The sequence below is a fragment of the Panthera onca genome, chromosome A3 (assembly GCF_046562875.1).
Source record: "Panthera onca isolate mPanOnc1 chromosome A3, mPanOnc1 haplotype 2, whole genome shotgun sequence".
In the NCBI taxonomy this organism is placed as follows: domain Eukaryota; kingdom Metazoa; phylum Chordata; class Mammalia; order Carnivora; family Felidae; genus Panthera; species Panthera onca.
In genome coordinates this window covers 101,605,572-101,618,143 of record NC_138341.1, presented here as the reverse complement: position 1 = coordinate 101,618,143, position 12,572 = coordinate 101,605,572, and the positions used below count along the sequence as shown (strand labels likewise).

At 43.0% G+C, this 12,572-nt stretch overlaps 1 protein-coding gene across 2 annotated transcripts in view; it reads left to right on the top strand.

Moving 5' to 3' along the window:
- Positions 1-12,572, top strand: part of ISM1 (isthmin 1) — a 74,432-nt gene that overhangs the window by 37,009 nt on the left and 24,851 nt on the right. For both annotated transcript variants that reach the window (XM_060611907.3, XM_078444277.2), the window contains exon 2: positions 10,132-10,371. In XM_060611907.3, the coding sequence (XP_060467890.3) occupies positions 10,132-10,371 (240 nt within the window). The remainder of the gene's footprint in view (positions 1-10,131; positions 10,372-12,572) is intronic.

Genomic DNA, 12,572 nt, shown 5'->3' with positions numbered 1-12,572 from the left:
CCACTCCTGGTGGTGCACAGCTTTCTCTTCACCTCAGGCTGCATTTGGTCTATGATAGCTCTATAATTGTTTTATAGTGTCAGTAGGGGTTCCCTAGTAAATGGGCATTGCTAGTTTCTGGCAGCCCACGGAGCTGTACAGGTGCATCATGAAAGTGCAAGGGGAGAATTGTTAAATCTCAAGTTGAATCTTTGAAAAACTGGCAATAGAGCTGTTAACAAAGCAGCACATGTAATTGACGGAAGCAGTAGGCAGAGGGTGGTTTTCCGACAGATTTTACCCAGCTTTGAGTTAGCAGGTGGAGAAGGCGAAGGTGTTCTAATAATTGAAATCGTAGTTACATTTTTATGTATTTAGAACCATTGGATTTTTTGTTTAATCTTCCCACCTTTAATTTGAAGCATTTGATATAATATTCTTTTTGCATTGTTGGAAAATATTTTCTCCAGGACAAGTGTCTCTCAAGGACTCCATTGCTAGGATGTCAGAACTGGATAGATGGAGAAGTTCTTTGCAGTTCCCACCCCACTTCACCATGCCCATTTTACAGAAGAAATCACTGAGGCCCTGAATCTGTTAGCTTTTGCTATATAACAAATCACTCTGAATTCATTAGCTTAAACTGACAAACACTGATTATTTTTCACAATTCTATGGGTCGTCTTAGTGGCTTTTCTACTCTGGGTTGACTCAGCTAGGGCTGGATGGTCTTAGGATGGTCTCCATTTGAGTGGCTAGTCATTGGCTGGCTACTTGTCTGGGGTGAATTATCTGTGTTCCACATGCCTCTCATCATCCAACAGATTAGCCCAGGCCTCTTCCACACAGTGGTCTTGGGATTACAAAGCACAACAAAAATAGACAAGCCCCAATACATAAGTACTTTTCTCTGCTTTGGCCATTCATTGGCCAAAGTAAATCACGTGGCCAAACAGAATGACAGTGTTGGAAGCCACTACCCAAGGCATGGATGTTTAGAGTATTTGTAGACATTTTTGCAAACCACAGACAAACAGGTACAGAAACCTGCCTAAGTTTACAAAACTAGGTAGGGACAATGGTAGGACATAAAACCAGGCCTTATACCTCCTGGCCCAGGCACCTTCCACAATACCATGAGCCCTTTTCCAGGATTTCCAGGCCAAGGTCCAATTCCTTTAAAACCTATTCCTTTAAATAAATTAAATATTAAATTTATTTATATATAAATTTATTTATATTTTTATATTTTATTTATACTTCTTATATTTTATTTATATTATTTATAAATTTATTAAATTAAATAAATTTAAATTCCTTTAAAACCTATTTTAGAGGGGTTGCCTGGGTGGCTCAGTCGGTTAAGCATCTGACTTCAGCTCAGGTCATGATCTCACGGTCTGTGGGTTTGAGCCCTGCATCGGGCTCATTGCTGACAGCTCAGAGCCTGGAGCCTGCTTCAGATTCTGTGTCTCCCTCTCTCTCTGCTCCTCCCCCACTCATGCTCTATCTCTCTCTGTCTCTCAAAAATAAATAAACATTAAAAAAATTTTTTTAATTAATAAAATCTATTTTAGAGGTACTTGGAGCAGAGATTTGTGGTAGGTTTCAAGGAAGGATCTTGACTTTGAGTGTTGAGAGAAGTCCATCTTCGTGATTAAAATAATAAACTGGGCAAGGGTCTCCAGGGTCACCCCCACCCCCAGGTCAGCCGCTGAACTCTGTCCTCCAATGCTCTTTAGTTCTGTCAACAGCAGAACACCAGCCTTGACCTGGGCCTTGGGAGCCTCCCCCCATTTCATGTGGGGAGACACTGAATCCCTGCAGCGATGTTAGCCTCCTGGGACTCCTTGTCCTGTTTGACACCAGCCCTCTCTTGTCAAGGGCTGGCTTAGATAGTTGGGCCATTTAGGTACATTAACAATTTGGTGCTTCTTCAAATTGGGTCCTGGAAGATGGGTCTTGGATAGTCGCCACTCTTTCTTTACTACAGATGGAGAAAGCACAACTTGAAAAACCCTCAGTAATCCAGACTCATTAAGTATTTTGCTCAAAATTTGACATGGAGGGGAGGCTAAGTTCCAAGTGGCCCAAGGGCCCCCTGGTGGCCACCACTGGCCTGTTCTTTACAGCCTTGAGATTCAGACAGCCCTCTCAGCAGACAAAAACCTCCCCTGAGCTTACTCTTGAGGAGGGTTTGTCTCACACCAAAAGGGGCTTACCAAAGTGTGCCTTCTAGGCAGGTCCACCATTCCCCCTGAGAATGGTTTTGGAAAATACAATTTCTCCATCCCCTACATCTGCAGAGATGTTTTAGATGATGGGTGAAGGGGTTTTTTTGTTTTGTTTTGTTTTGTTTTGTTTTTTTGGCCAAATTGGCTTCCTCCCCTTGCTTCTTACATGTTTTCTTAGACTTGAAAGAAAAATTTGTATTTCATTTCTGTTCATTCTTTAGCTTAACAGGACATAAAGGAAATGGGCCCTGGATAGTTCCCACTCTGTTTTCTTTGCCAGCAGTGGAGAAAGCACAACTTGAAAAATCACCAATAACATGCACATTTTCAAGATCAAAGCTGTTTACAGAAGTATCTGAGACAAGCCAGTGGGGTGTTGACTTCCATTTTGTCAGCCAGCCCCCAGAGCCTTCAATTAAGAAAGAATCACAGGGGTGGGTGGCCCACAGTAGTGGCCCCTTCCCCATGGAGCCAGCTCCCTGCTCAAGTGCAGCCAGTTGACCATTCTTCATGTCTTCTAAAGCCTCGCCTGGGATCATAAGCAGGGTCATTCCCAAGCCCTAAAATAAACATTCTTGTGATACATTCTGCCACTGTAACAAAAGATTCCTCAGCTATTAGTCAGGCTTTCAACAGAAGCCTCCATTCCCAACCAAGATGCAACACTCCTGCGTTCTTGAAACATGATGTGCCCATGTCACTAGTTCCCAGGGTTGTCTTCAAGCTTCCACAGCAAAGATGGAAGCATATCTCTAGCCATTTCCCCTCTGCCAGGAATTGGCATTTTCATGCTTGCTGTAAAATAAAGCTGTTGATATTCTCTCTGTTCCTGCTGGCTGAAGGTGCGTGATTGCCATCACACACTGAACAAAGAGAGAACAGAGGGTGGCCAGCCCTGTCCTCCATATATTCACCAGTGCAGGGTTCTCCCCATGGGTCCTGGTTACTTCTTTCCAGTAGTTCACAGGACAAGCCTCCATCACCCCCTGCTTCCATGGCTATAGTGGTCTCTGTGCTTATCTTCCTGAGCCCTACGAGCAAGTGCACCCCCCTGAGATAGCCGATTTTACTGCCTGAAACTCATTTTGTTTATTCTGGTTTTCTCTTCCTAGAAGCGCCTGCTCTCCGATCATGTGTAAAGATAATCAGGGTGCCCTTTCATTCTTTCATCTCCCCAAACAGGGAAATTTTGCTCTTCCCTTTGAAATACCACCAATGGCATTCTTGAACTTATTTTTAGATGCGTGGAAGTGTTCCAGACAAAAATCGATGCCTAACACAGATAAAGCTCTGAGTGTGTTTATCGTGGGTAGAAGAAAAACGGAGTGTTTTAATGTGAAAGGAGAATGGCCATATGCCTGGGTGCAGCATGGCTTCCTTTAATCTGGAAAAAGGAAACAAGCATTGTCGATAATAATATGCAGATGTCCAGCCCCAAATGAGGACATATTGCTAATTAGCTATATTGTTAGTATGTTTTAAGGAGAGAGGCTGCAGTGACATTAATTATAATCTCTGTTGTTTGTTGTTCAAAGTCTATGAGACCAAAAGCATTGCTAATAATATCTTCTTTAATATCTTCAATAGAAGATTCCTAGATTGTTTTTTTTTTTCTTTAGAATCCCACATAAAAGCCCCATTAGGGGTAATGAGGCCTGTAGCCTGAGCCTAATTAAAATGAAATCTAACTAGGCCCGTAGCCATCATTATCATCAACTAGTACTTATTGGGTGCCCCCTGAGCTCGTGGAATTGGAGGGTGTGGGCTTCGCGATTGCAGATATACTTGTTCATTGCCCTCCAGAAATTTGCCATCCCGTCTGCCTCCAAGAAGTCTGCCTGGTTGTGTTAATCTGGGAATAGTTACCACAGCCTTTTAAAAAATAAATAAATAAATAATAAATAAATAAGGCACTAAACTCTCTTAGCCAGCCACCAGTTTGTGCCTCTTCTGGAGGTTCTGGAAATGGTCAGATAAGCCCTTTTATTCACATACCAGCCTTTGGTGGATGTTTGCAGAATAGGGCAGGTGGCTATTTGCAGATTGGGACAATGATGCTTAGCATGCTTTTTCCAAAGGTGGACCCACCACTCATTTCCACACCTTGATTGCCTCCCCTTGAGCTTACCACCCTATCCTCTCCAAAGAACCTCTCCCTCTACCTGTGCCAAATGTCCAGCTGGAAACTCTAAACATTGTGACCACTTTGACCTTGATGTGGCTGTGGCAACCCACCTTGGTCACAAGGATGGCCAGAATGAGCAGCTCTGGCCAGGCAGTGGCTGGAAACAGTGGTTGGGCCAGTGATGTCCTGGGAAGAAAGGACACAAATGAGAAAGTGTCTGGGCTTAGCATCTTAGAAACTGTCCCCAATCTACCAATGAGAGACTTTTTTCTTCTCTGTTCATCTTTCCCAGGGGCACTGAGGATCATCTGCTAAGAGCAGGGAGGAGGGAGGAGATACTAGAACCACATAGCTTTAGAAGCCTCCAAATGACCCAGAAAATGCCACCAGGGAAGCGGTGGCCTGTTGGAAAAGTCACAACATGACCTGAGCCGAAGTCAGATGCTCAACCGACTGAGCCACCCAGGCGCCCCAGAGAGGACACTATAAACCACTAAAAGCTTCCTCATTTTCTGCCACATCAAAGTATCCCAAACTCACCTATACTTCCTGGCCCAAACTCTGGAATCAGCCATTTGCCAAGGAGCTCTGGTTTCTTTTATTGAGGACAAACTCCTTAAAATTTAATGATAGGACTTTAGGACAAATAGAAGGAAATATTACATTACACAGTGAGTAATACGTTTGAGAAATTTAATATATAGATGCTGAGACAATGAGCAGATTCTATAAATGTGTGGAGAAGGGTACAGATGGCAGATTCGGAATAGGCTATTAGGAAAGTTAGCTGGTATCAGTAGCCTGGCTGCCACTGTGAAGTTCACCATGATGACTCACTAAATTCCCTGTTGGTACCTCTATCAGCTGGGGATGGTGTTCAGTTGCACAGAACAGAGTGCCCAACTTCGAGTCACTTAACCGAACTGGGCTGTTCCCTTCTCATTGGTAGTCACAGCTCTAAAATTAGAGTCACAACAGGGAACGTTGTTACCGGTGCTGCAGCATTGTCAATGTCAACATTAATGCTCGTGGTAGTGGTAAAAGAAGTTCAGAGGCCACCAATCCAGGACTGGTATGATGGCTCTACCATGACTTCAGGGACCCAGGCTCCCCTATCTTTCCATTCAGCCACCTTTATTATTTTTTTTAATATAATTTATTGTCAAATTGCCTAGCATACAGTGTATACAGTGTAGTCTTGGTTTTGGGGGGTAGATTCCTATGGTTCATCGCTCACATATAACACCCAGTGCTCATCCCAACGAGTGCCCTCATCAATGCCCATCACCCACTTTCCCCTCTCCCCCACCTCCTATCAACCCTCAGTTTGTTCTCTGTATCCAAGAATCTCTTGTGGTTTGCCTTCCTCCTTCTCTGTTCATAACTATTTTTTCCCCTTCCCTTCCACCATGGTCTTCTGTTAAGTTTCTCAAGTTCCACATGTGAGTGAAAACATATGATATCTGTCTTCTCCGACCGACTTATTTCACTTAGCATACTACCTTCCAGTTCCATCCACATTGCTGCAAATGGCATGATCTCATTCTTTCTCATTGCCAAGTAGTGTTCCATTGTATATATAAACCACATCTTCTTTATCCATTCATCAATTGATGGACATTTAGGCTCTTTTCATAACTTGGCTATTGTTGAAAGCCCATTCAGCCACCTTTAGAGACTAGCCTTCGACTTCATGCCTGCCAGCAGCCTCATTTTACTCAAAGCACTTGTGTCCACATTCTAGGCAAGAGAAAGGAGAAGAGAGAAAAGCAAATGGTAAACTGACTGCCTCCCACTCAGCAGTCTCATCCAGCACCTTCCACTTACACCTCATTGGGTAGAACTGTATCACACAGTTACTTCTAGCGGATGCTGGGAAATGTAGTTTTATCCAGGAACATTGCCGCCTGAAATAAATACTGAAAAAACCCATATATTTATAGATATAGATACAGATATAGACATATAGATATAGATATAGATACAGATATAGATATAGATATAGATGATATAGATATAGGTAGGTAGAATTAGGCAAATTGCAATATTTGCCACAATACTGCTCTCTGAGGCAAAATACATGGCTCCCATTTTATTATTTTATCAGTGTTAACATTTTATGATTACTTTGTTTTCTATTTTAGGTAAGAATCGTTATAAAATAACAGAGGGACAGGAGCTATGCACAAAGATGAGGAATGTCAAGCAGAAGCTATATAATTTGGCCGCTATAGATCACCTGCCTCAGCTGTTGAACAGTGAATGTGTATGAACCATATAATAGCATTAGTTCTTCTGTTCCTCTTTTTATTGGTAATCCCAGCTCTTAAATTACAGTTTCAGAGAGAACAATGCTATTGGAGCGGCAACACTGATTGAAGATCAGCTCAAAGACACATTGTGGGTAAAGAAATATTTTCTCAAACTAAGCAGACCTCTTCATGTCATGTGAGTTTAGGCAAAATGAATCCCGCAGCACCTTGGAAAGTATGGTGACATTTTCCTTTCTCAGTTCCTGGACTTTCCCAAGCTAATACCTTCACAAAAAGTTGTTTGCTTTTCTGAGTAAAACAAACTATTTAACATCTTTATTTTGAGATCCACCCTTCCTGAGAATCTTCACTTTGCTAGAATAACTTAAGGGGACACTCAGTGGGTGAGCTCAATGTTATAGATGGAGTGATGGCCATCAACCCAGACCTCTGGTGGAGCCTCTGCAAGGAAGATGTGCAGTGTGCTCCTAAGACAAGAGGAAGAAAAGGCTTTCTCCTGCACTGCTGGCAGATCCTGTCTGCTGCCTCCCACCCCAGATGCAAAAATCTAGATTTCCAAAATAATGGCCACTCCCAAATCTTGTTATTGATTGAATAGAGTGGAGTTTCATTTTATAGGAGGTGTTGTAAGACAACCTTCCCCAGGGCTTCCAGTTTCTGGAAATTTGGGAGCTTGCCCATTGCAGGGAGCCAAGGTTTCCAGTTAAATATGTTTTGATAAAGACACAAGGATAATTCAGATATTCAGAGATTGTGATTGGTGTTTCTTTATTACTTACAATCTTCCAAATGCTTTACAAACACTGAACTTGTTTGGGGGGTGGGCAGGGGGATCAGGAAAAGATGGAGAAATGCCACAATTGTGTGCAGAACTCAAGCCAAAACATACTCTAGCCCCAATCTATTCCCGGCAGAGGAGCTTGTGGCCTGAGCTGGCCAGCCGATTGCCCTAACTCTAAACTTCTCTTTTTTTCTCATGTGTAGACAACAACCCAACTGAGTTGTCTTAACCATCCTGCTGGGACAGCATGGGACTGTTTTACATGGAGGATCATTGAGCCATGGAATGTTTAATGGGTTTCTTGGTTCGTGGCTAAATCAGGATCACTCTGTGGTGGTGTATCTCCTACCAAGAAAATTCCAGACTCAGAGCAAGAAACCATTCAGATTCAGTCCTTGGTTTTTCAGCCATCTAAAACATCTAAATGCCAAACAGCCTTTCCTATCTCTTCCTCTAAAATGTGAGTTTTAGGAGTAGAAAGTGTACTTCATCACAGGGTAAAGGAAAGAGAGCTCCATTTTTAACCCAGTTAAGCAGTTATGTCCCAGTGACTACAACGAAGTTAGGGCTGGATTCGCAAGTGATTCCGGAAGCAATTGGCAAGCAAATCTTGGTCCCCTCTGAGACTTATACTCACAAATCCGCTGCAAGAAATTCTCCATGAGAATCCAACTGTGTTCCCTAACACTGTTGCAGAAGTTTTAGGGTTGGGGATCCTGGAAGAAGAGCAAGGGAACAATGATAAAGAACTCATATTGAGGGAAGACTTAGCATGCTTCTCTCTCTCTCTCTCTCTCTCTCTTTCTGTCTCTCTCTCTCTTCTCTCCCCCCCTTCCCTCTCTTCCCCTCCCCTCCCCCACCCCCCTCTCCATGTGCTGGGCTCAGTCTCAGCATAATACATTTGGCCCTCATTGCACTGAGCAATGCTTGGGTATGCCAGGGCAACTCCCTTTGCAAGGATGTGCCAGGAGACAAAAACCATGGCAGAGAGGTGGCTGGAAAGGTGAACAAAGACACAGCCCTTGGCCACATTTCTTGAGCAAAAAGGGAGGGCAAGCAAAAACATGATGAGGAGCAGCCAGCTTCCCCGCTCTGTAACTCTATAACTGCAGGTTTTAAGGAGACAGAAGACAGGCTGTCTCAGAATTGCGCTTGGCCTCTTGGAACATTCACAAAGGTGGTCCCTGCACCAACAAGTTTATTCCTCATACCCATTCCTGTTTAAAGAGATACAGGAAAAATCCATTCCCTCAGGTTAGCTCTCTAAGAAGATATTTATCTGCTGCATGTGTTCCATCCCCTGGCCATTCTTGACCTTTGGTACTCAGAGTCAGGAGTGTTTTGATACCAGATATAACCCTTTGGCTGGGTCAAAGGCACTGCGGTGGGGGCAGGGAGTGCATGTGGAGACAGTGTGCTGGAATATACACTCCAAAACCCCAGAACATGCCCAAGAATAACAAAAGCATTAACCACTGACCCAAACGCTGGTGAAATTCTATCTCTACATCTCCCTTCACCAGTAAACATGAAAATGCCATCCCTGACGGGATGGAGGAAACCTCCAGTGAGAAGTCCAGGGAGAATGAGAGGAGAAGAAGGGCTGGTTTAGGAAAGAAGTCCAACAACTTCTACACCCTTCAATCACTAGAAAAATTTCCCCCAAAAGACAACAAAATAGAGACATTTTTTTACTAGCTGAGAGAAACAACAGACTTGCACTTTTCTTTGCAGAATAAAGACATTAAATTTCAAAGTGCCTTCTTGTCACTTTTCTTTTTCTATCCCTGTCTCTTCCTCCTCATCGCATGCCATCTTCCCTCCCTCACTCCATACCAGCCTCATTGGCCTTCTTTCTGTCTCTCACATGGGCCAAGTTCATCCCCAGCTCAGGACTGTCTTACTTACTGTTTCCTCTTTGAGAATGTTCCTTCCCCAGATTGTTGCAGGTGTTCAAGTCTCACCTTCCCAAGGAGGTTTTCTCCAGAAACCCATCGAATGTTGTCCCTGGCCACTATCATGTTCTCCTTCCTTCTTACCAGTCACCACCCTCTGATCTGATCTGTCATAGTAGTTGTACATATTAAAAGAATAGGGCCTATGTCTTGTTCATGGCTCTATCTCCTGTGCCTAGCATGTGGTTGACACTTGTTGACTGGATGGATGGATACATGGTTGCATGGATGGATAGGATGGGGAAACGCATAGGTGGATGGGTGGAGAGATGGATCGATGGATGGATCAATGGATGGATATATTCAATGATTTGACTCAAGTATTTTATCCAGTTTGGTCAGATCTTTTGTTCCATGGCCTGCACAGACGAAATGAGCTCTGGACACTGGGGCTATAACTAATGCCAGAGTGGTTAATTAATTGAAGCTGTGAGAAAGAAACCATAATTTGATTGCAGTTCTGAATGAACACCTCCTCTCTTTCAAAATAGCACTTTTGTGTTGATGTGCTTCAATGGAATATATAGCCCTCAGAATATATAGCCCTCATTAGCCCTCAGAAAATTCCCAGGTAGCAGCCTGGGAAATGTTTCTTGATGATTTGGCGTTTTGAAGATGGAGTAAATAAACCAGGGGGAATGAAAATGAGTTGGAAATGCCATCCTGGTTTAATTCCAGCCACTGGAATTGTCTTTGCTCCGGAACTTAATGGACTGTTAAGGCTGGTATTTTTAAATCATGTGCCTCATATTCATTTATTCATTTGCTTGTCTGTTTGTTTTAGAATAACCTCCACGTGGAAACTGACTCTGCATCAGAAACCAGCTTTTCTCTCTCCAAAGAAGCACCAGGGGAGCATCTGGACCACCAGGCTGCACACCAACCCTTCCCCAGACAGCGATTCCGGCAAGACGCTGGGCACCCTTCCCTACAAAGAGATGGCCCCAGGTCCTTTCTCCTTGATCTACCAAACTTTCCAGATCTTTCCAAAGCTGATATAAATGGGCAGAATCCAAATATCCAGGTAATGCTAGAGGGTTGAAAGGTGGAAGAAAATGAAACAATCTGTCTCTTTGTGTCTTGACCTGATTCCAAAGCAACCACTGCCTTACCTCATTTTCCTCCTTAGCCCCTAATGAATCCTATTTATGATCATTTTATCTCTATGAGAACAGTGTTGTATTTCATCTACGTAACACCCTTGATTGTGAGAGGAACCATTATTTCATGAACCACTAAAAAAAGAAAACACCAATGACTACAATACATCCTGATTTCAGAGCTGTTGAATTGTAAAAACAAAACAAAATAAGATGCCCTGAAATTGATGAAATATGGTAGCTCTAGAAAAGGGCCCATCTAACACGTGGTTGCACTAGACAAATTATAGTAGGATTTCAAAAGTACTCAGGAAGGCCCTCTCACAAATGCCTCTTGGCTTGCCTTGGACACCAGCAACCCCCTCAGGAGGTGACAACACTTCAGTTGCTCTAAAATGTAAATGACTGATTTTTAAAAATGGATAAAAGAAAAGGAGGGGAGAACAGAAGTTCCTGGGAGAGAGATGAATCAGTACCACTAAGATGGGATGGGAAGAAGCTGAAGAGAATGGCAGGTTAGGGAAAAGGGTACCTGGGATTAAAAATAACTCATCTACACTGAAATAGAATGCTTTACAAAGCAAATGTTGATATGATTTGACTCTTCCAACACTCTCATGAAGGAGCTGAAGCACACATCATTTTCCATTATCAATAATGCAACAGGTACTCAGTAAGTTCCTATTTGGTTTGCCCAAGGTCATATGTCTAGTAAACAGTGGTTGCAGCTCAAATGTAGACTCTTGGGCTCCCAGAAGTACTCACCCTACAAATCCATGTTTCATAGACAAACTCCTAATTTTGAATTTTGCTTGTAATTCCTTCTGTGTCTTCCCAAAGATGGTAGCCATGATAACCAAGGAAGGCTCACCCACCCCTGGCAACCTAGTGCCTGTTGTAGCTCCTGTCCTCATTTGCCTGCTTCCATACTTTCAAGCTTTGTTCTCAATTCTTTTCATTTAGGGGAAGGGCAGCAATCTTGTATTCTTCCTATCTGCTTCAAATTCCAATTAGCTTACATGGCAGCAAGTTCCTGAACTTGACCTCATAGCTATTGATCCTTAATTAACTACCATTCTGTGCATGACACCACTTTAGATCAGATTTCCTTGGTCAGAGTTGTTTTGCTCATCATACCAGTGTCATAGTGGCTAAGAAATGTCACAGAGAATACACCTCCATTAGAATGTTGACCAGCCCCTACTGTGTATAAAGTGCTGTGTTAGGTTATGGGAAATTAAGAAATGTAAGACCTTCTCCCTCCAGGAAATGACATGCATATGAAGGTCGCAGCTACCACTTAAGACAGTGCCAAAGGGATCATGGAGACAGAGGCGAGAGAAAAAAAAAATGCTATGTTCCATTGTGAACAGGTCTGCATAGATGGGAAGAAATAGGGCAGGATAATGTTGAGGGTCTAGAAGTGAACAGTGCTTTGGAGGTAATTCTTTGACAACTCATACACAGAAATCACATCATGCACCTCTTAACATTTCCAATGAGTCTTGTATTGTTCTAATTGATTAATTAGAAAAACAGGCCTTTTGCTCCACTCCTCTCTCTCCAGGAAGTGGCTGCATGGCTCTCTGCTAAAGAACAGAGGATCTTCTTGAGGGAGGTGCAGATTGGCAAAAAAGGTGCAGACATCTCTTTACTGTTGCTCAACAGTGCTCCCCATCAGGCCTTTCTCTACAGGAAGTGATTTCTTCCTTTTTTATAGAATTTATGGTTTCAGGACCAGACTACCTTCACTCCAGGGGAGGTTAGGCCATGCTCCAAACAATTTTAGGTTTGTTGTGGCTCACCTTTTTATTCCCCCAGAGTGGGAAATGTACTATAGGGCTTAATGCTGAGGATTGAGCTATTAATGTAATAGATTTAAGAGTTTCTTAGGTAAGCCTACAAGAAAAGACCCAGATGCAGGCGAACTGAAGGCTACAGGGAAAGCGTCCTCTCACTGGAAGGTTACTAAGTGCATGGGGCTCTACCTAAGAACCAAATTTGGGGCAACACTTTCAAGTTCCCCCCTCCTTCTCTCCCAGATAAATCCATCAGTCTGGAAATCCCCAGACCTCACTTGGGCCTTTTTAAAACATGAACCTAAATGTCAGGGAAGAATAGTGGT